Genomic DNA, 24,948 nt, shown 5'->3' with positions numbered 1-24,948 from the left:
AAATGAGCTAGGGAGAAAGAGTTTCTATTGGTACCCCAACTTTTACTCATTCTCAATCATCCAATTATTTTATTTTGGTTGAATCTCCATTTCGTGTGGTGAATATGACAAAATTTTAGTTTCAGTAAACTGTTCATTTTAATTTCCAAAACATGCTTTTACAGTGAATTCATCACTTTTATAATCTACAAATTCATTGATAAAAAATACCAACGATTTTCCCTTATTAGAGATCTTGCTAGCAATTTATCAACGATTTCGTTGTTTATAAAAGTAATGAATGGAAAAAACGTGTTTGCTGAATTAAAATGAACAATGTATCGAAACCGGAATTTGGACATAAACTGCACACGTTTTGAGGGAAAATCCCTTTTCTTTATTTTTAATTGGAGTGTAACAAGTAAAAGTTGGGGTGCCAATAGCAGCTCTCTAATATTATTCAATTTGTTTTTACGAAGGTCAATTTGGTCATTTCATCACTTTTGACAAATTTTGTTCGCATTGAGGAAAAAAGGTGGGTGCAAATAGCGCCCCTTACCAAAACCGTACTCATCTCTTCTCTCTAGTCTCTTTCTCTCTCTCAACTCCCAAAACAACTAAACTAGCCAAAGCTCTCTCGGGTATGCGAAACCTCGAAACAACGTACCTTTCCCGGGTGAGCGGGTAATCTGTTAGTCATAGTTTGGTTTGTTGTGCCATTAAACTTGCACATAATTTGTTCGATAAAATACCCAAAAAAGGATTCTTTAACTTAGACATTCTAATTGATGGGTAATCAAAATTTGTAAAGGTTTTAAGTTACTTGCAAGACTTATGATCAGATCCCAAATAGGAACTTGTTCTTGTTTTAGAGCCGTATTTGGGTCTGCTGTTATTCTAGTACTTTGAGTTATTGGTTATTAGAGAACATTTTTTTTTAATTGTTTTATTTATTTTTCATAGATTAATTATGGTTGATTTAAATATAAAGTATTACAACAGCATTTACAATTTGTTTTGCATTTTTCTGTCAACCAAGAGCGAGCAAAATTGTGGAGATTTTTCAGAGTAAGTTCCAAGCTTGCAAAGCTAAATGCTGTAAATTGCTATAATTGCAAAATTTTGCATTTTACGACATTCCAGTTTTTTTTATTATAATTTTTATTATTATATATAATTGCGGAAATACATTTGTCTCTTCAAATTGATATTAACACTAAAAAAACTTAGAACGAAGCGTCTTTCTGCAATTTGTTTGTCGTCCCAACCCATATTGCCGTCATTGTTGATTCTTTTCAATTAGATGGGTCTGTAATTTTGTAAAAATCGAAACCTTCATATCCTGAAAAAAAGGATAAATTTTCCATCTTGGTCAAAGTTTCTAGCTCTCCAAGTGCTAAAGAAAGTGATTTGGCTACAGACCCTAAGATGAGCGAAACCTTTTGAACTTAAAGAAATCAAAACCTTCACTTTGATTTATTCCTCATATCAAGTTTTGGAAACATGCAAGGTTGAAGTAGGCAGCAAGAATATAAAGTGGGTTCATGGAGATATTCACAGAAAAGCTAGTATTTGTGCATTTAATTATTTTTATTCTTACAATTAGGATTTTGATGTTCATGCATGTGTATAAGCATTTATGAATCCGGATAGGCATTTCTTGCTGTTTGGATTCCTTGTTTTCATTCTACCACTTAAATCTTAAGCTCCAAAGTCTTGCTTTTTTGCCTTTTTTTATTTATTTATAAATTTTTTTTCTTACAATTAGGGGTTGGATCGACTTATTGTGCACTTTCTCATGTTATTCATAGATTCCATTTTGGTTGCAGTTGTAAGCAATGGATAATGTAGATAATAAAGTATTGGAGGAATTAGATGAGAGAGCTTATTGCATTTTCTCGGACTTCATGACGAGGTGAATGAGATCCATATTTATCTTGCAGTTCTAGCTTCAAATTCTTTTAACTGAAACGCCTTTATGAATGCTTCCACGATTTTTTATCTTTGTTGCATTCATAGATAGTTTTACATACCTTCTTGAAGGTGCCAGCTTGGTAAGTCACTCAAGTATGTGGGTAGTGATATTACTAACCTGGGTTCAAATGTCTACCTTCATCGTGTGCCTACTAAACACACACAGACACCCTCATGTTAGTCTAGTTTCCATGGACTATTTAGTGTATTTTGCAATTTTAGTATGTCTTCATCTTATATTCTGTACTTATTTACAAACAAGATAAGAGTTAAATTGGTGAAATTGGATTTATATTGCCTAGTAATGGTGTGCTTGTGAGTTGTAGAAAGGGAAAGAGGCAGTGTCCAAAATTTTATCATGGAATATTTATCAAAACAAAAAAAAAATCATGGAATGTTAGGGGATTGGAAAACAAAGAAGGAATATTACAAAGAAGTTGATTAGGAGATTTATAACAAATGATGTCATTCTTCAAGAAACTAAGAACGGAGTTAATTGATAAAGGAGTTGTTTAGGATGTTTGGCGTCGAAAGACGTTCAACTAGTGTTATCTTCTTGCTATTGGTTTGTCAGGTGGGATCATCACATTTGAAGCTTGCCTGATTGAAGCTTTCCTAGTTTCTGTTTTTGCTCTATCAGAAAAGATCATTTTACTACTAGGGTTTATCGAATGACTATTTGGAGAATGAGAAACCAATTTTTGGATGGTTTGGACTTTAGATGATATATGTAACAGGAGTATGGAATCTCTCTTGGCATATTGAAGACGTCTTTGATGTCATCAAATTTTCTCGTGGAAAAAAATGTGGCTTAAATAGAATCATAACAGATATTTCTAATTTCGTTGGCATGAATGAATTTGTTGATCTTCCTATTTTAGGGGGCAATTCATATGGACAGACAATCAGGAAGTCTGGACTATGAGCAGATTGGATAGGTTTTTGGTTTATGATGTGCAGTTTGTAACTACTTCCAGGTCGACATTAAATCATGCTCAGTCTTCTTGATTGTGGGGAGGGGGGGTATGTTGTCATTCTATGCCATTCTACTTTGAAGTTAGGTGGTTTCCAGATCACATATTTTTTTTTATGTACGGGTATCCAGACTTAGTCCGACTATTCCCATGGACACGTGTCACCGCTTCCAACATGTGCCAATCATACTGATCTCTTAAAGCACCAGGGGTTGGCCAATGAGGGGTTTTGAACTCAACACCTCTCCCTTTTGGGGGGTTGCCATGGCCACTGCATCCAACACTTGTTGGGTGGGTGAATAATATAAGTCAGGCATAGTTGAAGAAAGTCATTTTTTATATATATATTTTTTTGATAAATATAAATTTTATTAAAGAATTAGAAGGTGAGAGGAGGCTGAGTTAGCCCCCCATACAACAAAACAAGAAAAACAACAAGAAAGGAAAACAATACAGAAAAAGCATAGCCGGGCATGAAGCTACGGTTCACAGATGTCGCCCCACTTAAAAACAAAATCTTGAAAGCTCACTCCTTCAAAGTCCTTACTCATCTTAGACCAAAGAAAAAGTAACCCCAAAATCTCTAAGATCACTTTTTTGATAAATATAAATTTTTTATATTTTTCTTTCAAGTATTTGTTTCATTTTATTTTTCAAACACCCAACTAATAGACTGAGCTGCTGTAGAATCACCAAGTTTGAGGAGTTGGCATCAGTAGGAAGCAGGTTACTTGTTGGGTTTCAGCAACAACTAGGTGGGTGCTTTGGGATTATGTTTTTTTAATTATCTAGAGATACATTGATTGGTATAAGGTCTATCCTTAAATTTATTTTGGTGTCATGTTTTTCTAAACAGAGTTGCTTCGAAGGCCTCCACTAAATAAGACATCTGAAGTGGTTGATGACAAAATTAAAGCTAATCAAACTGATTGGGTCAATGCATATGTTGAAGCTGGCTGTACAAATGTTCATGATGGCGTACAAAATATAATCAAGTGTAGGATCATCATCATTTTATTATTTTGTCTTGTTTGCTGTGTCACTTAAAAGCAAGACTTGCCAAACTTCTCCAAGGAATGCTATTTTTGATAAAAGAATGCATTAAAGTGAACAATAACATTTGATCTTTTAGCTATCTACGTTCATAATTATTTTATTGTTTTATATCCAGTTGGATTTTTCATTTTTGAGTATGGTTTCATTTTGACTTACAAAAAGAAAAGAAAAGAAAAAAACATGGTTTCATTTCAAGTTTCATCTTGTTGCTTCTCTATTGACTAATTGGTTTAACTAAAATGATTGCTTTCTTTTTTTTGGGTGAATTGTGTGTACCGAAGTAAATGCATGTCAACAAGGACTTCAGGATCACTTAAGTAAAGGTGCCATCTCTCTCTCTTGGGATTTTTACGAACACAAACTCAAAAATGCATGTGCCTATGTTATGTACCAATTGAATTGCAATTCTTTTTTTTGTTCAAATTTTTTTGGGATCCTTGATTATGATTGCAATCTTTATATCCTTGTGGTAATTTTAGTTTGCAACCTTATGTTAGTATTTAACTTTTCCTTGGAATTGAGCTATTTTATCCTTGTTTCAGCAAAGGGTCTGCTTAACGAACTAGAATGCCTTATGGAGGATGTAATAGGTGTAATGCGGATTGAACATGAAAATCTAGAATGCTGTTGGGATAAGCATTCTGGCGCTGTTTTGGTACATGAAGCGGAGAAGTTTGAAAATGTTAGTATAGTTTAATTTCTGTTCACATGGTTCTCGGGCCAATTATTTTTTCTTGCCTTCCCTTTTGATCTCGATGAGTATAATTTGTGCATATAATACCTTCTCTAGGTATTTGGTTCTAGAAAAATTGTGGGTCTAACCACTGAAACAGAGTGTGACATAGATAGGAATGGTATTTGATCTCATTGATGGAGATATCTGCAAAATTTTCTGATCCACTTTCATGATTTTGCTTGGAAACAGGCAGATAATCCACCTTTTAAAACTTCTTTGGCTAAGCAATAATTTCTAATCCCTCTTATCAATTTGGTGATGGGCTCCTTCAAACTACCATCCATCAATCAATATGAAACAATATAATGAGCTGAATTAATCTGAAACAAGGGCAAACTTCACTGGAACTGTCACATTGCTTTAAAAGACAATCTTCATAAAAGAAAGTCTGTAACATCCATGTAGAAAGAACCCTAAATTAAAGTCGGCAAATAGCTACCCAAGTTTCAATTGAGGTATTACCATTTTAAACTATTCACATTTTTTTCTTTTTCTTCTCAGGATGAAATGAAAGTTGGCCATATTCAGAAAACTGATTTTTCAGATTATGCATCCATGATGGGGATCCTTTACAGTATGTTGAAGCAGGATTACACAATGCAGGTGAAAAGAATCCCACCACGTTCTTCTTATCATGTCCCTTTTTCAAATCTCTTTCAAGATTTACTAAGGCTACATTTGGGTGTAACTTTGAGGAAAAATTGCAATATATAAAATCATAATTTTGTACATTTATAATCCAGAAAGCTTGCATCTCCCATTTGGCTTGCGACAATACTATTCTACTACCATTGTCCCCATTATTATCACTACCACCCATCATCATGTCATGACCATCATTGTCACCATGATCACATCATAATACCTTTACCATCAAACCCTATGCTACCCAATTCGTTTCTACTAGTCCGAACCACAAACCGGTACGAAGCGAACCATAGAGTTCTCCATATTCAAATTCATTATTAAAGTTATATATTATTTTTTGTTATTATTATTATTATCTACTATGAGAAACAAAATCCATGAATCGCTGAACTGCAATCTGGAAAGCTTAAGTCCTGGTAGAAACTGTCTTTTTTTTAATGAGTAAGCTGGACTTGAACCCATGACCTCAAAGTTGCTTTGCACTGTGTCAAACCAACTGAGCTATGGGTCCAAGGGTTTTGTGTGAGATGTCTTGTATTCTGTTGGGCAGTGCCCCTGCCAGCCCCCCAACTCAAAGTTTTTAGGGTTACGAATAGGACAATCATGTAATATTTTCTTTAGGGTTTTTTTCTGTTTTTGGGAGATAGGTGCATTTTAGCAACTCCCGGCTTTATAAATAAAGATCTCTAAGGCTGTAGAACGTATGAGTAAATAGTGATTGTACTTATTCTGATGCATGGTCGTGGGTACAATGCCAAACCACATAAAAAAAGTATTATTTTTTTTGTTTGCAATAATTACCAGTTTCTTTTAGGTTATTTTTAATTTGATTTTTGTCACCCAAACATGTCAAAAATGGAAAGCACAATCTGGTAGAGGTGCCCAACCTCGTGTAGTTGTACCTTTTTTGGCAAATTTTTTGGTGCACCAAAGTATTTTGGTTGATTAGCTGATTAACCTCTGTACTTGCAGGAAAAGATAGTCTCTTCTCTAAAGCTTAGTTCGTTGTCTGGAGAACTAGAGAGCTACTGTCTGATGTGGTCTTTACGGCCTTTCATAAATGATGAAATTCTTCATCAAGCTTGGAGATTGATTCTGTGATTGTGATTGTGGTTGCTCTTAAATATAGACTTGTGGTCCAAGTCAAGGTTCCCTTAACAAATGTTAAGGGAAGGCAGAAAATGATTTGGATTGAGGTGGTGAGTAAACATTTGCGGACGCCTCGACAGAAGATAGCTCTATACAGAGTTGAATGGTGAAATAAGATTTCATATGGCTGACCTGAATTTTTGGTATGAGACTGATACGACGACGGCGGAGGTGTTGGTATCAAAGTGATTAATGTAAAGCAAAACATTACTAAAATAAATCAAATTTTAGAAAATGCATGAATTATGCATTGGAGGAATTGTGAATACTTGTAGTTGTTATTTTTCCTCTTTTTTTTATTTGTTGGGGGGGGGGGGGGGGGGGGGGGGAACGGGACGGGACGGGACGTTAGAGCTATCCAATTAGAGAAAAAAAAAATTGTAGGAGACAACCAATAAGGAAATTTTTTTTTTTGGTGGGGTTAATGATGGCGGATTTTCTTATTCGTCATTGTTATTTGTCGCAATAACTTGAATTTTGAAAATTCTTGTGGGGGCAAGTGCCCCCAATGCAAATCCGCCCTTGAAAGCATATATTTAAGCAAATTTTCATTATGGCTACACTAGGCCTTAATAAAGTCGGTAGACATTGTTAGAATATGAAGTAAAATTTTTAAGGAATACAAATGAATACCTTAACTTGGTCTAACTTTTTGACATATAAATGGCTCCCCACAACATTTACTTATTTGAGAGTTTGTTGTGCGATCAATGGTGGGCGAAAGTGTTTTTGACTCCCCGCAAGAGTTAGAAGCACTTAGAAAATTAGTAATTTTCTTTCAATGTCAAAATCAGAATATAAAATAAAAATGATATTTTATAAAAGTTGAGTTGAACCCAATCTATCTATAAAGGATCCTAGTAGTTTTAAACAGCTCCTAAATAACTTCTTAAAAAAATTCAGCTAAATGAAATAAAATAAATAAAAAAACAATTTCTTTTGAGTTCATGCTAAGGTTTTGCAAATGGACATTTATCCAACTTCCACAGAACTCCCAAATTTAAAATTGAACTTCAAATGATGAAAATTAATTTTTTTTTTTTTTTTTTAATGATTGAAAATTCTTTATCTCAAAGATCATAGAATTTTTTCCTATACAACCATGAAACATCGTATCATGTTTTTGGATGCAATAAGTGTAGCCCTAGAACCCTTAGTGAGGGTGAAATCCTTACTAACTAGTAAGGCTAGTCGGAGTAAAAAAGTTTAATTATTTTCTTCGTTCTCCGTAAAAAAGAAATTTAATTGAAAAATTAATAAAATAATTAATACAGTTTTACCATTCACGGCTCCTTTGAGCCTTTGAGCCTTTCATCTTCATCCTCTCCTAAACCCTAATTCAACTATCTCTTCGATCTTCAAATCCCTCTCCCAAAACCCTAGTTCTCTTCCAGATACCTTTTAATTTCCATCTCATCGACAGGTACTCTCTCTTCTTGCAATATATAAATTTTCACTCTCTTGCTTTTAAATGAGTTTGATTTACTTGGTTTTTATATTTATTGAAGCAAGATATAGACTTTTTGTCTGTTCTAGTGTAGATGATGTGATAATTTTGAAATTTTCAGATGTAGGTTTCTATTTATTATTTATTTATTTGTTGTGTTTTTATTTTCTTTTTCGAATGGATGATTTGATTTGGATATTAGTTGATTTTTCTATGGTAAATCTGAATTTTTTTGTTTGTTTGTTTGTTTGTTTGTTTGTTTGTTATTGTTGATGCTGATGATTCAAAGTGTGAAATTAGAAATTCTAATTCAATAATGTTTCCAAATTCCAATATAACCATCACTCACATATCTAATAGCTATATAACCTCAATAGAATAACCAAAATCTAACAAAAATTGAAGCAAAGTAGTACAATTCATGGTTTTAAAACTCGTTTTGACGTCTCATCTCGTCCATGAACAAGACCGAGTTGTCTCGGACAAGTTTTCCGATACGTTTGAGACGTCTCGTTCAACAATGAGAAAAATGAATGTGGGTCTTAAATCTCGTCCGATACTTTGACTTGTCTGTCTGTCTCATTGGTGGACGATACCGAGACATATCAGACAAGATTTAAAAACCATGCTACAATGTCCTCCCACTTTAGTTAACCCAATAGAAAGACATATTAGATTTTTTGATAGCATTTCTAAAGTCAATAGCAGGCCTTTTAGGTAGAAAATTGATACTAGGAGAGAAATAGAAAGAATGCGTAACACTTATAATGTGCATGGCACTCAAGTTCCACAAACTTCTCTGGTCTCGGGACTATTGGAAGAAAAATGTTCCAAAAATAAAATATATATTTTTTTTGAAAGAAGTGTTTTTAAGTTTTAATCTTATACCCTATTTTGAGATGTAAAAATTTCTAGAACAAAACCCAGACTTAGCCTTGTTCAAAAGGTTATTTCTTGATAGATTTGTTTTCAACATTGAACTTTTTTAAATGCTTTTGTTGCTTGATGGTTTTTATGATCCTGCATAAGCAAACAAGACCTCACACAGCTCCACTAATCACGGTTTGTGCTGTTAAGTTTTTTCATGTCTAATCTTTACAGAGGAATTGTTGGCACACAATTCAGTCACCAGTGAAAACAGCAGCACAAGTGTGTTGAGGCCTGGAATTTTCTGTACATTTGTTGCAGTTACCTGAGACCCCATTGAATTGTTTGTAAGTCCAGATTTAGCTTGACTGTCAAAGAAGAACTCTGCAGCTATTACATTGGCCACTTCCTTGCAAGCAAAACCGTAAAGCGTTTATGCCTGTGATCCAACTCCACGACCAATTCAGTTAAAAATATGTAAAACTCCCAGTCAAATTCCATAACATTTGAGTGTAATTAATGACTTAAAGATCCAACTATATTTTTTGAGTAATTAAACAAACTCACCGTGATTAGAGAGCCTAGAGCTGCAATAGCATCCACAACATGACAAAATCATCAACCATGAAGAAATATAGACAGGGGTGTATGTGTCTTGTGTGTAAATTAGAATTATCAAACTATTTTATTGGCTGATATGAAGAAGAAAATAAAATAACAGATTAAAAATAGGACTACCCCATCAATAAAAGATGTTACTTTAAAAATAAAAATAAAAACTTATTCCATCTATATAACATGGATTTATTGAGCTGCAGGATGGATTGTCTACTGCAGTACCCAACAACAGCCTATGTCTTCCTATCTCCATTTCCAATGTATACCCTTTGGACTACTACAGTACCCAACCACACTGAATGCCTTCATCTTAACTACTGTGGTACCTTAGGATGGATTGTCTTGATTTGCAGCACCTTAGACTACTGCAGTACCTTAGAATGGATTGGTAGCTATTTGTGCTGCATGTAGAGATCCAATAAGTGCAAATACAAGAAAAGTTTTTTTCTCTGATTGATAAATTTACAATAGAACATAAATAACGATAGTACATCAGTAGGTAATGATAATAGCATTGATTAGCAACTGTTTTTGGTCACTATTTTGAGAATTGATCTTGGGATGGAGATTGAAATAAGATAAAACATGGTTGTTGGTGTACTAGAACACTGTTGAAGCATTGTCGTCAAACAGTATTTCTGAAGTCATTTATTTGTACTGATTGGTCTACTTGTAGTTTGGTGGAAGAGAAACTAGATTGAATGTCTTGGTTTGTGTTGCTAACTAGGTCCTTATAGTAGGAATTTTCATGTTTATATAATTTTGCTATAAATTTATTCTTCCCTCGGCATATGTTGTAGCATGCTGATATACCAGCAATACTTGGCTTTTGGTTTTCACAATCTGTGTCTGACCCCAGATTTTGGGATAGGTCCCACTAGTTATTTTTCAAATAAATAAGGATAAAGATTGATTAGTTCCCTCAATTTCTCTCTGTTTGAAAGATTGTTTTCTAAATATTACTATATCTACGAATCAATGTTTTAATATTGGTTTGAAATCTTACACAACCTCTTTCACTCTCTCTAAAAAAATAGATATTTTTCACCAAAGCTTTGGATCAAGCTAGTAAAAGGTTTTTATTTTTTATATTTTAAATCTGATCTACACCATAAACATGAAGAGAGCTGTGATACTAGATTGCCAACATGGCAATCCAGCACCACCAACAAGGTACTTTTATATTTTTGACACCAATAAAAATTGCTATTGTTTCCCCATTCAAGACTTGTCACGATCATTTTTTGCTAGATTCTTCATTTGATTTCTATATTTAGTTTTATGCAGACTGTTGATATTGATATTTCCATAGCAAGCATGGATATGGATCGTTGTTTATTTCTCCCCCTCCCTCAGGATATCATCTATGAGATCCTATTAAGAGTCCCTGCAGAGTCTCTCATCAGATTCAAGACTGTATGCAAGCTTTGGTCCCAATTTATCTCCGATCAGAACTTTGCTCATACTCAACTCACTCATCAAGTAAGGAATTTTCAACCAAATATCTTCTTCTCATGTGTAAAAACAACCACCTCTTATGAATACAAGCGTGACAACTTCTCTATCAACTTACAAGAGAAAGTTCTGAGCCCAAAGAAAATCCAGTTGCACTTCAAAGACAGGATGAACGATGTTGCTATAATCTTTGAAGCCTCTTTTAATGGTTTACTCCTCCTTCGATGCCCGTCAAATAATAACGTATTCTTCGTCTGTAATCCCCTCACTCGCCGGCGTTCGATGCTTCCTCGTCCACCAGATTGGTATTGTGTTTGGGCTTTGATCCACGATGCTTCAATTAAAAAATATAAGGTGGTAGGGTTCTCTAGGGTTTTTTACAAATGCTTTGTGCTTACTCTCAATAATGAAGAGAAGGGCGATCAATCTTGGAGAGTGTTTGTCACACCGAAATACAACGGATCATGTTTTCCAATAGAACCATCCATTTTAAAAAACAAGGAGTTGCATCAGTTGATAGAAAAAACTAGTTATGATGAACCAGGGCAAACAAAATTATGGATTTATTCAATGGATGTTGCAAAAGAGAAACTCAGAGAGACAAAAGGTCCACCATTGTCGTACAATAGATCTCACGAACTATTAGAGATGAAGGGATCTTTGGGTGTCACAAATCGTATCTCACACGATAAATTGGATATATGGGTTTTAGAGGACGGGGATAACTACATATGGAGCAAGACTTATAGCATTAGTCTTAGTTCCATGTCAAAAAGACCTGCTTCTCTTAAGAACTGTCAATTGTGTTCTTACCCTCTTGCAATATTTGAGAGGCACAGTAGCTTTTACAAGAGGAAAATTCTCATACAACATGAGAATCATCTGTCGTCTTATGATTTCATGTTCGACGACTACCAAATCTATGGAGGGAGGGCCTGTTATGCTTACAGTTTTCTTCATGTCAATAGTCTAGTAAGTTGGGAATGAGGGGCATTGTCAATCAAGTGTTGTTGCTCTACAATGAAATTTTTAATCAAGAACATCAACTACCTTTTATTATATATGATCCTTTCAGTAGATCCGTTTCTTTTTCTTTTTGTTTTATTTGTAGAATTCAGTTTTATTTATTATTATTATTTTTGGTGGACAGATTCAATGGTGAAGGAATTTTGATATATGGACATTATTAGTACATATGATCCTTCGGCTTGAAATTTTGATATTATAATTATGTTTGTGCAATTAAAAAGAAAAGAAAAGTAAGTGTGTGTTTGGTAACACTTCTGAAGTCTGAATGGAGGTGGTCCACCATTAAAATTCAGACTTCAGATGTCTTAATCTTGTTTGTTTATTTTCAGATTTAAGAACAAGAAGAACTTTTCAGCCAAAAAAAATCAGCCATAAAAAGTTGCTGGACGAAGTTCTGAAATCTGAAAAAATATTTTATACCTAAAATACCCTCCTCAAAATAATTATTTCCATCACTTATCCCTCTTTTGTAAAAATCTTTAAACCCTTACCTCTCCTTTCTCTTCTACATCTCCTTCATGTCCAACTCAACTGTTAAGATCTACAAAGGTATGTGCATCTACTACTCTATTGTTCTTTCTTGCTCGATTAATAGCATGTGAATCTCATATTGAGAAAATCTCAAAATCAAAACTTCAACAAACAACCAAATCAAAAATCAAAACTTCAACAAAAACCCAAAATCAAAACTTTAACAAACAACCAAATCAAAAATCAAAACTTCAACAAAAATCCTAAAATCTCAAATAACCAACCGAACCCATTATGGAGAAATCGAACCATTTTCAACGTCTTTCCTTATTTCTCTCTCCATCTTCTCTTTATCTTTCCTTCTATCTTTTTTATTTTTCTTCTTGTATAAAGTTGGGTCATTAGACGAATAGAGAAAGAGAGAGAAAGAAAGAGAGATGGATAGGTTTTGTTAGGTGTATGAGTTGTTTCCTTAGTCCTTAGGTGGACTCTTTGGGGTGTATGAGTTGTTTCCTTGGTCCTTGGATGGACTCTTTAGAGTGTATGATTTGTTTAATTGGTTATTGTGTTTTACTTGGTTATTGTGTTTTACTTGGTTATTGTATTTTCTTGGTTTTGATGAATTGGAGAGGGAGAGAGAGAGAGAATAATATAAATGAGAGACGAAAAACAGAAAATTGGAAAAAAAATTATATTATTTTATATATTAATGATTTGTTTTTGTACTTTGAATGAGAATTCAATTTGAAAACAATACTTTTGGATTGTTTGATTTGTTAGGAATTGAAATTAAATATGTAGATGGTTTCATTATGCATGTTTTTTGATTAACAATTTATTATAATTACAGAAAGGTAATATTGTCAAAATGATCATTATGTTTTAAAATTCTATTTGTAACCAGAAGCTCTTATAAATTATAAACAAACAACTTTTCCAGAACAAGATTCCAGATTTCAGATTTCAGACTTCAGACTTCAGATTTCAGACTTCAGACTTCAGACTTCAGAAGTCTTACCAAACATACCCTAAAAGTTCTATTTGATCTGTGGCATCTTTCACATAGTTACTTATATTATTGTTCATTTTATTTAGTCATCCCAGCCTCACCTCAAGGTCTCTGTTAGCGTATATATGTTAGATGGGGTTATATGGACCAAATGACCATCTATCTCTTTGGACCATGTGTCAACGTGGCACCCAAAGACACCATCGGGTGCCACATGTATGTAGAGCATAACATTTTATGAATTCCCAAAAAACAGATTTGAAAAAAGAGATTTTTTTCACCGTTGGATTGAAAATTTAAATCTAGAAGTTCAGTGGCTGTTCATTTTCAAACTCAAGATCTGGCTGAAAGATTGTGTTTTTTTTTTCAAACACAATCTAGACCACGAACAAGACGATTGAGTGGTCATTTGGACCAACTGGACAGTTGGCCCAAATGTGAACCTTGATCCCTTTTCCAATATGTATGGGTCCCATTCAAGTGCCAATTATTAGGCCAACACGTTTTATCCTACATGTAATGGGCAGATTTTTGGTGAATATAATCTCTATGGTGAGGAGATCATCCTCACCAAAAATCAGCCTATTTTGAAATTTCTAATTCCATGTTTATGAGTTAAGAATCATAGACCGTCCATTTTTTGTAAACCAGTTTTGATGGAGTAAAAGTTTTGGAATGAGCTGATTTTTGATGAGGATGATCTCCTCAGCTTGGGTGCCAACTATTTGGCCAACACATTTTGTCCTGTTGGCCAAATAGTTGGCACCCGAATCGCTCCATATATATATATATATATATATACCCAACTGCCAGTGAAACCTCACATTGGAAAATAATGCTAGGTTAGCTTCAAAACAGGGGGCAACATACAAATAAAGATATGTAAGAGTACGTATATTATAATATGTAGGGACCCGTTATCATTCCATCTAAAGTGCAGCAATCTACTTTGTTACTCATTGATAACTTCTCCCAGACGGTATGGGTCTACTTTTTGAAGTAGAAAAGTCAGGTATTTAGCAAGTTCAACCAGTGAAAAGCAAACAGGAAAACATGTAAAATACCTACGAATAGATAATGTAATGGAATACAAACTTGATGAATCCATCAAATTTTGCGAGAATGAAGGAATCACTATACATTTTGCTACTAGAGGAGGGCCGCAATACAATGGTGTGGCTGAAATGTTGAACATGACTCTTTTACGGAGAGTAAGATGGAAGCCTTGGGTAGGATGTTTCTTTGCACTACTTCAGTTGGTGCTTTGTCCGAATTTGGAGTGTCTCAATTAGGGCTCAGAGTTACTCATCTCTAGTCTGCGGATGACACTTCAATTTTTTTGGATGCCACTCCTAGTGAGGTGTGTTTTCTTAGAGGCCTTCTTTGTTGGTTTGAGGTTGTCTCTAGACTCCCTATTAATTTAAGGAAGAGCAAGATTTTTGCCATAGGTGAAGTTCCTGGCATCGAGGCCTGGGAGGAGTTTATGGGGTGTGAAGTTGGTTATTTGCCTAGTTCTTACTTGGGGCTTCCCTTGGGAGCGGCCAATAAGTCTCTTTCAATGTGAGAGACCGTTGTGGAGGGAGTTAGGAAAATGCTTAGTTCTTGGAAAGTCAAGTATCTTTCTAAGGGAGGTAAGTTGACCTTTATTAGGAATACCTTGAATAGTATTCTGATGCACTTTTTATCTTTGTTCTCTCTTTCAAGTAGGATTGAAAGTTAATTGGAGAAACTGGTAAGAGACTTTTTATGGAATGATACTAGTGGGAAGCATAAGTGTCATCTGGTGAATTGGATGTTAGTGTGTCGTCCAAGAAAACTTGATGGTCTTGGTATTAGGAGGTTTAGGTCTATCAACAAAGGTTTGTTGGGGAAGTGGTTGTGTTAGATTGGCAACGAGAAGGAGGAACTTTGGCGAAAAATTATGGCCGTTAAGTTTGGGGAAGATCCTCTTGGTTGGGATAGCCGGCCTAATGTTTGGCTGCAGAGTGTGGAGAGGCTTCTCTTCTTTGGGAGTGGCTTTGAGGGAACACATTAGATTTGAAGTGGATAGGGGGGATCACATTTGCGTTTGGGAGGGTAGGTGGTGTGTTGATATTCCTTTACAGTTTATGTTTCTCTGATTGTATTCACTCTTTGAGGAAAAGAATACATGTCTTTACCTTTTTGGTTCCTAATGAGAGGGAAGAGTTTTGGGACATTGGGCTTAGAAGAAGACTGAACGATTGGGAGATTCGGGATGCTATCTTTTATCTCAAATATACTAGACTCTACAGGTCCTTTAATGGATAGAGTAGATCGTCGAATTTGGAAAGGCAATAGTGATGGGCGCTTCTCGGTTAGTTCTTTTTACTCACTTCTTGAAGCCAATATCGAGGTTTGCTTTCCTTCTTCTTTGATCTGAGCTCCCAAGGTTCCTTTCAAAGTGTGTTTTTTATGTGGTTGACGGCTTTGAATAAGTTGCCAACAGTCTACTCTCTTAGATGTAAAGGCCTCACCTTGACTGATTATTGTTTGTGCAAGTCTGGTGGTGAGTCGGGGGATCATCTCCTTATTCATTGCGAGGTGGCCTATAACATTTGATTTTTTTTTTCCTATCCTTGTTTAATGTTTCATGGTGTCTTTCAAATTCGGTTGTTCCTCTTCTTTTTAGTTGGAAGATCGACTCCTTCTCTGACAAGTGGAATATTCTATGGAAGCTTATCCCCCTTGTGATTTGTTAGGGCTTGTGGAAAGAAAGGAACCTACGCACATTTAAGGGAATTCAAAGTACTTTGCAAGAGCTTATTTTTAGTATTCTCGGGTTGTTATTATTTTGGTATAAGCAATTCAAGGAGTTTCTTTTTTGAAGATTTTATGTTTAGATGAGAAAATATAATTAGGGAGTGATCACTTCGTTTTTTCTTCCTCCCGATCCTTTTTATCTATAAAGACTTCTTGTCCTCCTCTATTAATAAATTTTTACTTATAAAAAAAAAAATACAATGTTAATAAGTTATAATCTTCAGCTATCAATGCTAAGGTCCCTCAAAAGGTTTGGATAGTTAAACTGGTTAATTACTAAAATAAAAATAAAAAAAATATCTGGTTGTCCATCCCAGTGTAGTTAAGGGCGAAAGGCGCAAAGGCCTCTTGGTACCTGAGGCACAAGGCGATGCGCACACCTGAGTGAAGCAAGGCACAATAAAATTTTATAAACAAAAAATTAAATTGTAAAAGATGGATTCTAAGTATTTTATAATATAAAATTGATAAATACAACTGTTATAAACAAATTAAAATATTCAACACTTCGGGAAGAAAGAAAAAAATGGTCAACAATAGTAGAAAAATTAAAAAGGAAGAAGAACAAAAAGAAAAGAAGAAGAAGTATAAGCATGCAAACAACAACATATGTTTGTTACTTCCACGGCACAACAACAACTAGGGCGGGTTTTGAGCCGAGCTTGGTATAGCCCTATCCCGATCCTAAATAGGTAGGCTCTACCTTTAGGCCAATCCTATACCCTTATTGGGCCTAGGGCGACAAAGCCGTGAGTCTGCACTAGTAGGCTTGGGTGGAATAAAATGACAAAATATAAAATTATACATTTTTAGTGATTAAAAAATGTACTTTTCAAATAAATTTTTTTTTTCATGTGAAAATTATAAAAAAAAATTCTGAAATTGGTGTCCTATTGAAATAAAATACATCAATTTTATTGAACTTTTAGTGAGATGTGTGCCTTGTGCCTTGACTGAGGCGCAGTAAAGGCATGTGCCTTGCTACACCTCACTTACACTGCCCCGCCTCACATGTATTAAGGCGCCTTCGGTCCGCTCCACCCAACCTTGAGGCGCTCGCCTTGACTACACTGGTCCAGCCTATAATCATGTGGAGCAATAACGATCAAAATTGGTTTGAAAGTCCAAAAAATGAATGTTTATTGCCTATGAGAAAGGAATGAAAGGATATAAACCTTGGGATGTGATGCGCACAAGTTTGTGAGCATTAGGGATAATGTCTTCACAATCTCCCTAAGAACATGAACCTTACTCTATAAGAAACTCCACCCTCTTAACAATTTCACCAGTTATTAGAGTTTCTATTAATTTCCTTAATTTGTAGTTTATTCATGAAAATGTCATGTAAAAAAAAATTGGAAAGATGATGGAGTCTATTTATGAGAGTGACAAGGCATGCTCTCTCTCTCACATTCTCTCCTCTTCAGCTGCTAAGAAAGCTGATGTATTATTTTGTGGACGATCTTTTTGTGTATTCTGCAACACTTTTTTCCATTAGTCTCCTCCAATGACTGAGCCTCATTTTCTATTAGATGCAGACCCATATATCTTTAATGATGTGCTTACATTCAAACTCAATATTGGGACATCATTAATGGCCGTTCGTTAAAAATGTCTGAGAGAATTTACTTTTCTTAATTTTATGAACAATGTGGGAAGAAAACTGCAAAGAAGAGAACAATATATCTCGGAGGTTTAGAAAACCTACAACGAGCCAAAAAAAAAAAAAAGACACTCAACTGCTCCTCCGAATTTACAATGAAACCTTAATCAAAAACCAAAATTTCAGAGAATATCCCCTTACACTCGATGAAACGTCATTGCTTTTTAGGGACATTTATGAAAAACCCGTGGTCAGAGAGATTAATTGCTAACTTCCATCCAAGTCTTGGAATTTACAAAACGTCGTTTCACAATTATAGAATATAATTTGCTTTCTATGCATATTTGCTATGCAAGTGAGACATCTCCACTAAATCCCATATATAAATTTTGATTCTACAATGATTTATTATTATTGACAAAGGGAATTATTGTAATCTTACTTGGACTAAAGAAACGCATATTCTGAGCACACTATCCCTCAATTTGTGAATTGCTCACTTTTCATCATTATCGTCCATGTTCGCTCTTTCGCCATCTCATATCTATAAAAAAAAAAAAATGCATAATAAAGAAAGTAAACAATTTGTGATCCAAAACTAATCAAATGGAAGATGAGAAAATTTGGAAAGGTGTGCCGCCCTTACAAAAGTTCCAATGAAATAGAAATCTTGGGCGATGAAATAGGAAAGTCCGCATATTCGAAGGCATGTGGTCTTGGATTTGTTCCAGAAACTCATTGCAACGCCTTCTTGTTCCATCGAATCTGTTGCTTTCGATGGGTTCTTGTTCCAATCAAGAAAGTTGTAGCTCAGAAAGCAGAATTGTAGGAGAGAGAGTATTTGATTTTGATACAGTTAGTAACTGAATTACCGAACAATCTCACAGTTAGAGAGGATTGCTTCCAAAAAAAAAGTTGTGTAATTTTGAGTTACTCCTCTGGTTTTTGTTAAAAACTTGAGATACCCACATTAAACTGATGGGATACTCATAGACTTTGGTCTTCTATACTCTTTCTCTCTTAAACAAGCACCTTGTCAACCTCTAGAATAATTTTTTTCTCCTAATCATCAGTTAAGATAGGATTTTTGGAGGAAAACCAGTGGTTTTGGGCAAGAGGTCAGAGATGAAGTTGAAAATTTTTCCGCTTGAAGGGGATTTCTTTTTACCTTTTCTTGGTGTCCACATGGAGAATGGTAGAAATCGACAAAAGCGATCTCTGAACCAAAAACCAACTCCTTTGGTCATTTTCTTAGGTGCAAGCAAATGGTAGAAATCATTTTCCCAAGGAATTTATATTCCCTTGAAACCAAATTCCTTGCAATCATACAAATCTGAAGGAAAAAAAAACTTCATTTTAAGTTTGACATGCATGTATTTTTATTACTTTCGTGCAAAGCCGTCTCAGTGATATAAAAGTTTCATTTTTTTAAAGAAAGAAACATGTAGAAGAAAGTGTCTCAAAAACTCGTAACTTATGATCCATATCCTGATTTCTAGAAAAATGGATTTAGTTGGAAGCTCTCGATGATTTAATCAATCCCGTTGAGAACCACTGTTTATCCAAGTCCTGGCAGACAATATACATTTCATGACCAATGCAAGTGCCTCACCTCGCTTCTTATTGAATCAACACAAGAAAAAGAATACAAAGTTCTGATGAATGAATAGGGAAAGTCCCATGTAAAAGTAAACTCAAGAAAGAACAAACATTTTTCAAGATAGAAAATAAGCTTGAGATCGTATACAAAAGAATACAAGGATTCTGGTGAATGTATTGTAGTGTACTATATTCACAGATATGGGCACATCCATTATTCCACGAGCGTTGACGATGATCTATTATTGTGTTCGGAATTCTGACAGTTGAAAGATTAAGGAAACGAGAAAAGACCCTGGAGCCAACTCTTTCCAAATATAGAATGATTAACACTATACATCGACGTAACTGAAAAACCATGTATTTGCTAAATTTCCATATTTGGAAAATCTAGAAGATCCATAAATTCTTGGGTAGACCGTCCCAAAATGAAGGCATGTATTTCGTACCAACTAGAGACTGTGTAGAGAATGCCGGACATCCCCTTCCAGTTAAAGGCATGGTCATGTTGTTTCTTCACCAAACCGGCAAACAACGGAACAAAAGAAACACCAAAATGATTCCCCACTTTCCTAAGGTTTGAGTTCGACCCAATAACAATGCCTACATTAGCTTCAAGCAGGCAAAGCAAGTCACCCACCGAGTCTCCAATGTATACGGATAAGCACTTGCTGTCCATCAAAATATCCCTGAGAAGTTGAACCTTGACTGTAGGTGAGTCCAGTTTAGTAACAAATTCACCAGTAGAAATGGATTCCTTATAAGAGAACTTGTTTGCGTATACGTTCAAGCGATCTAGACCTCTTGCTGCACAACAGAAGTATAGTGCTTTTAATAGACCATTTAAAACAATCATTTCTTCCCCTCTTTTTGTGAGTAAAAGATCATATTATATTTAACAACCAACAAGAGAGAATACAAGGATCCCAAGAAATCGAAAGGACACATCAAAAGAAATAGCTACAAGAGCAAAAAAAACTGTTTTGCTTAACAAATATTTTTACTGATGCAACTATGGCTATTCAAACAGGCCCTAAATCTCAGAGAAACACTGAAATAATCTAGGAAAACCATGCTACTCAATTCAAGAAAACATCATTAACTAAATGACTTTATTAGATTATAAAATTAATAACCGAGCATACGTTACATTTACATAAAGCAGCAAATGAAATTGCTGCAATCTTATTTAATAAACACAAATAGCTTCTTGCACTTGGAAAATAAAGCGTAACTAAAAATGTTATGAGAAGCTAGTGAACAATTTGGTTTGAGGACCAACTGCTAGAAAAAGAAATAGCACCATCTTTAAATCAGTCATCTTAATAAAGGAAACTCACCATCATGGAAACAAACCATTTAAGATGTTCAGTGCTTACGATTGCAAAGATTGCAATTTTGGGGAAAATTATGCTAGTGACCAGAAGTGCAGTATGGGGACAATTGGTGATTGAGAATAAAGAAATAAGCACTTGCATAATTACATTACAAAGCAAATATATTTATTCAAATAGCTGGCATGGTTTCTAATAATAGTAAAGAAGGGTAAAATCGAGAGAGAGGGAGAGAGAGAGAGAGAGAGAACCTGATGAAAAAACTGATCTAACGAAATCTCCACACCAACAATTTGAAAGTATATGGACTTGTGCATTGTTTGCAATCTTCTGAAAGAAATCAATGCAGCCATCTTGGAACATGAACCGTTCACCAGCTACTTTTATATCTTCCAGATTTAAACCCCTCAGTACTGCCGAGTCGATGACTTTTGAATTTGCTTGTTCTTAAACTCAGAAAGTTTTTCAAGTGCTTTGCACAGACCTTCAAGGTTAAATTTCTCTACTGCAAAATCATACAAAGAAGAATAAATACAGGTTCTCTTAGTGAGTGATTGCAGACCCTATTAGCATCTCTAAACCACCCACCCAGATATGTACGTATAGATTGACATTTAATTGAATCTCAATCAACTAAGATATAATAAATAAATAAAAAAGACAATGGCTTTGTACTTACCTTTCTCACTCAGCACCATGCTTTCAATGCATTTCTCATACTCTTCATTATAATTTTTTGTTAGAACATTCCACCTATTCTTTAGATCAAGTAGATTTGATGCAGTGGCTATTGTGAGCTCTGCTAAGGTGACAGAGGATTCAACAGTAGTACATGTCAAATCAAAACTGGCAAATACAATGAAATGACTCTCCCCAAGCACTCCAGATAAAGGGACTACAGTTTCCCGAGTAACCGTTCGAGCAGAAAAGACATTCATTTGAAGTTTCAAAGCTTGATGGTAAACCTTCTCTAGGACTTCAAGCTCTTGCGGTGTCAAAGGGATACTTAGTTTATCAAGCATTTTCTCCATTTGAAGAGTTGCCTCCTGTATTTGATTTATTAAGAACGTAAAGAAAATGACAAGTGAGACATTTGAGCAAATGAAGCCAATCTATTAATGCAAATAAAATACAAATGTGTTTGTTCCTGCATGTGATCTGATCAGCAAGTGAATGAATGAATCGGTTGAAGCATGAAATTGCAAAGAAAAAACTGATCAATGAGACTAATAATAATAATTAGACAAACCTCAAAATCTTCTGAGGAATATGTATCTATCCACTTCTGGTACCATTTATTTCTAGGATCACCCAGAAGTATCCTGGGGAGTTCTTTACTTAAGGAGTTATGGAACCTCAAGTGAGGTGTCATAGCACCCAGTGTATAAGCAGCAACTTTCATTTTTTCAGTAGTAGTCGCAGCAACTTTAATCCCAGAAGCTGTTTTTGACAAGAATTTGATGCATTTTTCTACTTCTGAGTTGTAGAACCTAGCATCCAAATTTCCCCCAAGCATGAAATAACAAAAATCCTGCATATCCAATTCGCTTCAGAATATATGTATAAGTGATATCTCACACATATGCACAATGAATGGAGAATAGAAAAAGGATACATTAAGTCCAATTCTTATTTTATTACTTGTATTATAAATGGGCCATGCACATGCACCAAGATAATGGCACAAGTTGCATGATGCCCACTGCTACAGTCCCATGACTACATAAATCGATATTAATAAAGCAAAGCTCGACACATAAATAATTAAGGCTGAAATACAGCACTTACAGAGTCCAATTGGCCACATGACTTTGTTTTGGTTCAACTGGCACACACATTTTCCAATCCAATAGGCCAATTGTTTAGTTTAGTTATTAAAGTTTCTATTAATTTCCTTTGTAGTTAATTCATGAACATGGTTTTAAAACTCATTTTGACGTATCGTCTTTTGAGAACGAGGCCGAGTCATCTCTCACGAGTTTTCTGATACGTTTGAGATGTCTCATTCAACAATGAGAAAAATAAACGAATCTTTTCCGATACATTGACTTGTCCATCTGTCTCGTTGCTGGGCGATACCAAGATGACTCAGGCTATATGCCTCGGTCTCGGACGAGTTTTGGAACCATGTTCATGAAACTCTCATGTAATAAAAATGGGAAAGTTGGTGGAGTCTGTTTTTTAGAGTGACAAGACGTGCTCTCTCTCTCATTCTTTCCTCTTAAGTAGCTGTGAATGCTGATGTATTTTGTGGATTAGTATATATATTCACCCAAATTAATCAAATAGAAGGTTTGAAAGTCTAACCCAAGCACCTTGAAAATAATGATTGCACAATTTTGATGAAATTATGCTGAGAGTAAATAGATTAAATAAATGCATATCACGAGCATAGAATGCTCTCTTCATTTCTGTGTATTTCCCATTAATCTCCCCCATGAATTGGACCCCAAGTTCTACTATAAATGGCCAAGAACTATAATTATTATACTAATTTGATTAGACCACAATATCACATAGATGAAGAAGAAAATGTCATTATAGGAATACATCAAAGATACGTTAGAAACCAAAATACAAAGAAGATAACAATACATCTCGGAGGTTCAGAGTACATATAATTCAAGAAATAATGAGAACACAAATTGCGATTCTACGATGATTTATAACACCAAAAAAAAAAAAATTCCCTTAATTTGGGGTTTGATGTTCAAGAAACACGTAATTAAACCTTAATTTAATAAAGACTGAAACAAATCTTACAACATCAGAGGAAAAACATGGATCGCGCAGAGTCGAAGTAACAATATTACTCAATCTTTGCATCTCCTTTCTTTCAACTTTATCAATAATCTGGGCTACCACCATCTGAAACCTATAGAAAAAAATAAAATAAAATAATATATATATAGAAGGAAACCCAACACCTTATGATTAAAGAAAACCTAAATCTTCCAAAAACTTACGTGTTCCTAAAAGCTGTGAAGAAGGAGTAATCTGGGTCGACATGTTTGGAGAAATCCACCAAATTCACCGCTCCTGAAGCGAGACAAATCATGAAAGGGGTGTACTTGGGGAACGCGGATTCGTTCTTAAATTTTTCCCAAAGTCGCATTGCGACCCCTTGTTCTTCTGGTTCCTGTACGGCCATTTCCATCGCAAGAGATTTCGATGGTATCTTGCTCCAATCAAGAAAGTTGGAAGATCGAAAGCAGAGATGCAGAAGAGAAAGCGAGAGGAAACAGAATACAATGTTACAAAGGAAGATTTCGCGCTTTCTTGCTTTTAAACATAAAATTATGTAATTTTAGGTAGCCCTCTGATTTTGTTAAAAACTACAGATACCCCTGATTTTCAAAATGATAGGAATAGGATACCGATTGACTTTGGTCTTCTGTAAGAGACTCACAAAATAACTCAAGTATCATCATCTTTAACCTCTCGCCAAAAGATTTAACAGGGTCAATGCTGTTGTTTTTTAACCAATAAGTTTAATTAGGTATGCATCGGGGGTAATTTATAAAACACGCATAAAAAAATTATCGAAACAATACATAATTCATTTTAAATAATACCCATTTAATTCTACTCCTTTAATTTATTTTCTTTTTCTCTCCATCTTTCTTTTTGGCATCCTAAAAGAGGTAAAATACAAGTTTCTACTGAGTGATCGAGTTTAGATTAGGTTAACTCTCGAAGATAGTGTTGTTGTGTTTTCTTGCACAAATGAAAAACTCCAACTATCTTTAAGAAGTATTTACACACCTCCTAGCCATGTTGATTTAATTAGAGATTATAATTTTTTTTTTTTTTTCTTATAAAGAAATCAAATTTTGTGTTTGATTTCCAATACACACTATTTAGTGGAGTAAAAAATAAAGGGGCAATATAAAAAATGGTTTATGGATACCCATCCAAGAATATTGGGATACATCCTTGTGTTTTCAAAATGATGCCATGCTCCCCCTAACCTCAGTCTTATCTGATAAAAACTATTGAAAATGATTCTAATGCCCTTGTTTTCAATTTATAGCCAAAAATCCATGATCCCCCTCCCCCCTCCTCTCATGGCATAGAAAAAGATAAAGAAAACATCGTATTTTCCAAGACAATATACATTATCTAAATTTTGTGTTTGATTTCCTCGATATTAAAAATTGTGATTCCTGATTTTGGCCATATTATCTAAATATTTGAAAGTTGAGGTAGATAGAATCTT

At 34.8% G+C, this 24,948-nt stretch overlaps 2 protein-coding genes and 1 pseudogene across 6 annotated transcripts; 2 read left to right on the top strand and 1 right to left on the bottom strand.

Annotated features, from left to right (window-relative positions):
- Nucleotides 1–510: 510 nt before the first annotated feature.
- LOC147403936 (FAD-binding protein) lies at nucleotides 511–6,778 on the top strand. Of its 3 annotated transcripts, none has more exons than XM_086439729.1 (8): nucleotides 512–655; nucleotides 1,809–1,894; nucleotides 3,615–3,682; nucleotides 3,784–3,924; nucleotides 4,265–4,306; nucleotides 4,526–4,665; nucleotides 5,221–5,322; nucleotides 6,340–6,778. In XM_086439729.1, the coding sequence occupies exons 2-8, from the start codon at nucleotides 1,818–1,820 to the stop codon at nucleotides 6,466–6,468; spliced, it is 699 nt and encodes a 232-aa protein (XP_086295855.1). In that variant the 5' UTR covers nucleotides 512–655; nucleotides 1,809–1,817; the 3' UTR covers nucleotides 6,469–6,778. The 3 variants fall into 3 exon arrangements, with proteins under 3 accessions (XP_086295856.1, XP_086295855.1, XP_086295854.1); XM_086439728.1 differs by having other exon boundaries at nucleotides 512–663; XM_086439730.1 differs by lacking the exon at nucleotides 4,265–4,306 and having other exon boundaries at nucleotides 511–663.
- Nucleotides 6,779–7,659: 881 nt separating this feature from the next.
- On the top strand, nucleotides 7,660–12,095 carry LOC147403935 (F-box protein At5g49610-like). Of its 2 annotated transcripts, none has more exons than XM_086439726.1 (2): nucleotides 7,660–7,939; nucleotides 10,726–12,095. In XM_086439726.1, exon 2 carries the CDS (start codon nucleotides 10,730–10,732, stop codon nucleotides 11,888–11,890), a length of 1,161 nt encoding a protein of 386 aa, XP_086295852.1. In that variant the 5' UTR covers nucleotides 7,660–7,939; nucleotides 10,726–10,729; the 3' UTR covers nucleotides 11,891–12,095. The 2 variants fall into 2 exon arrangements, with proteins under 2 accessions (XP_086295852.1, XP_086295853.1); XM_086439727.1 differs by having other exon boundaries at nucleotides 7,661–7,939; nucleotides 10,736–12,095.
- Nucleotides 12,096–19,399: 7,304 nt separating this feature from the next.
- LOC147403934 (bifunctional TH2 protein, mitochondrial-like) lies at nucleotides 19,400–24,164 on the bottom strand (annotated as a pseudogene). Its single transcript, XR_015177209.1, has 6 exons — nucleotides 23,696–24,164; nucleotides 23,493–23,604; nucleotides 21,979–22,260; nucleotides 21,409–21,775; nucleotides 20,981–21,234; nucleotides 19,400–20,202 (listed from the first exon to the last, which is right to left on the bottom strand). The product of XR_015177209.1 is annotated as a bifunctional TH2 protein, mitochondrial-like (transcript).
- Nucleotides 24,165–24,948: the final 784 nt, after the last annotated feature.

Source organism: Akebia trifoliata, chromosome 4 (genome assembly GCF_017979445.1).
Source record: "Akebia trifoliata isolate Shusen 1 chromosome 4, ASM1797944v1, whole genome shotgun sequence".
Taxonomy (NCBI): Eukaryota; Viridiplantae; Streptophyta; class Magnoliopsida; order Ranunculales; family Lardizabalaceae; genus Akebia; species Akebia trifoliata.
Note: the sequence above shows the minus strand (reverse complement) of the source record. Positions and strands in the feature narration are given on the sequence as shown.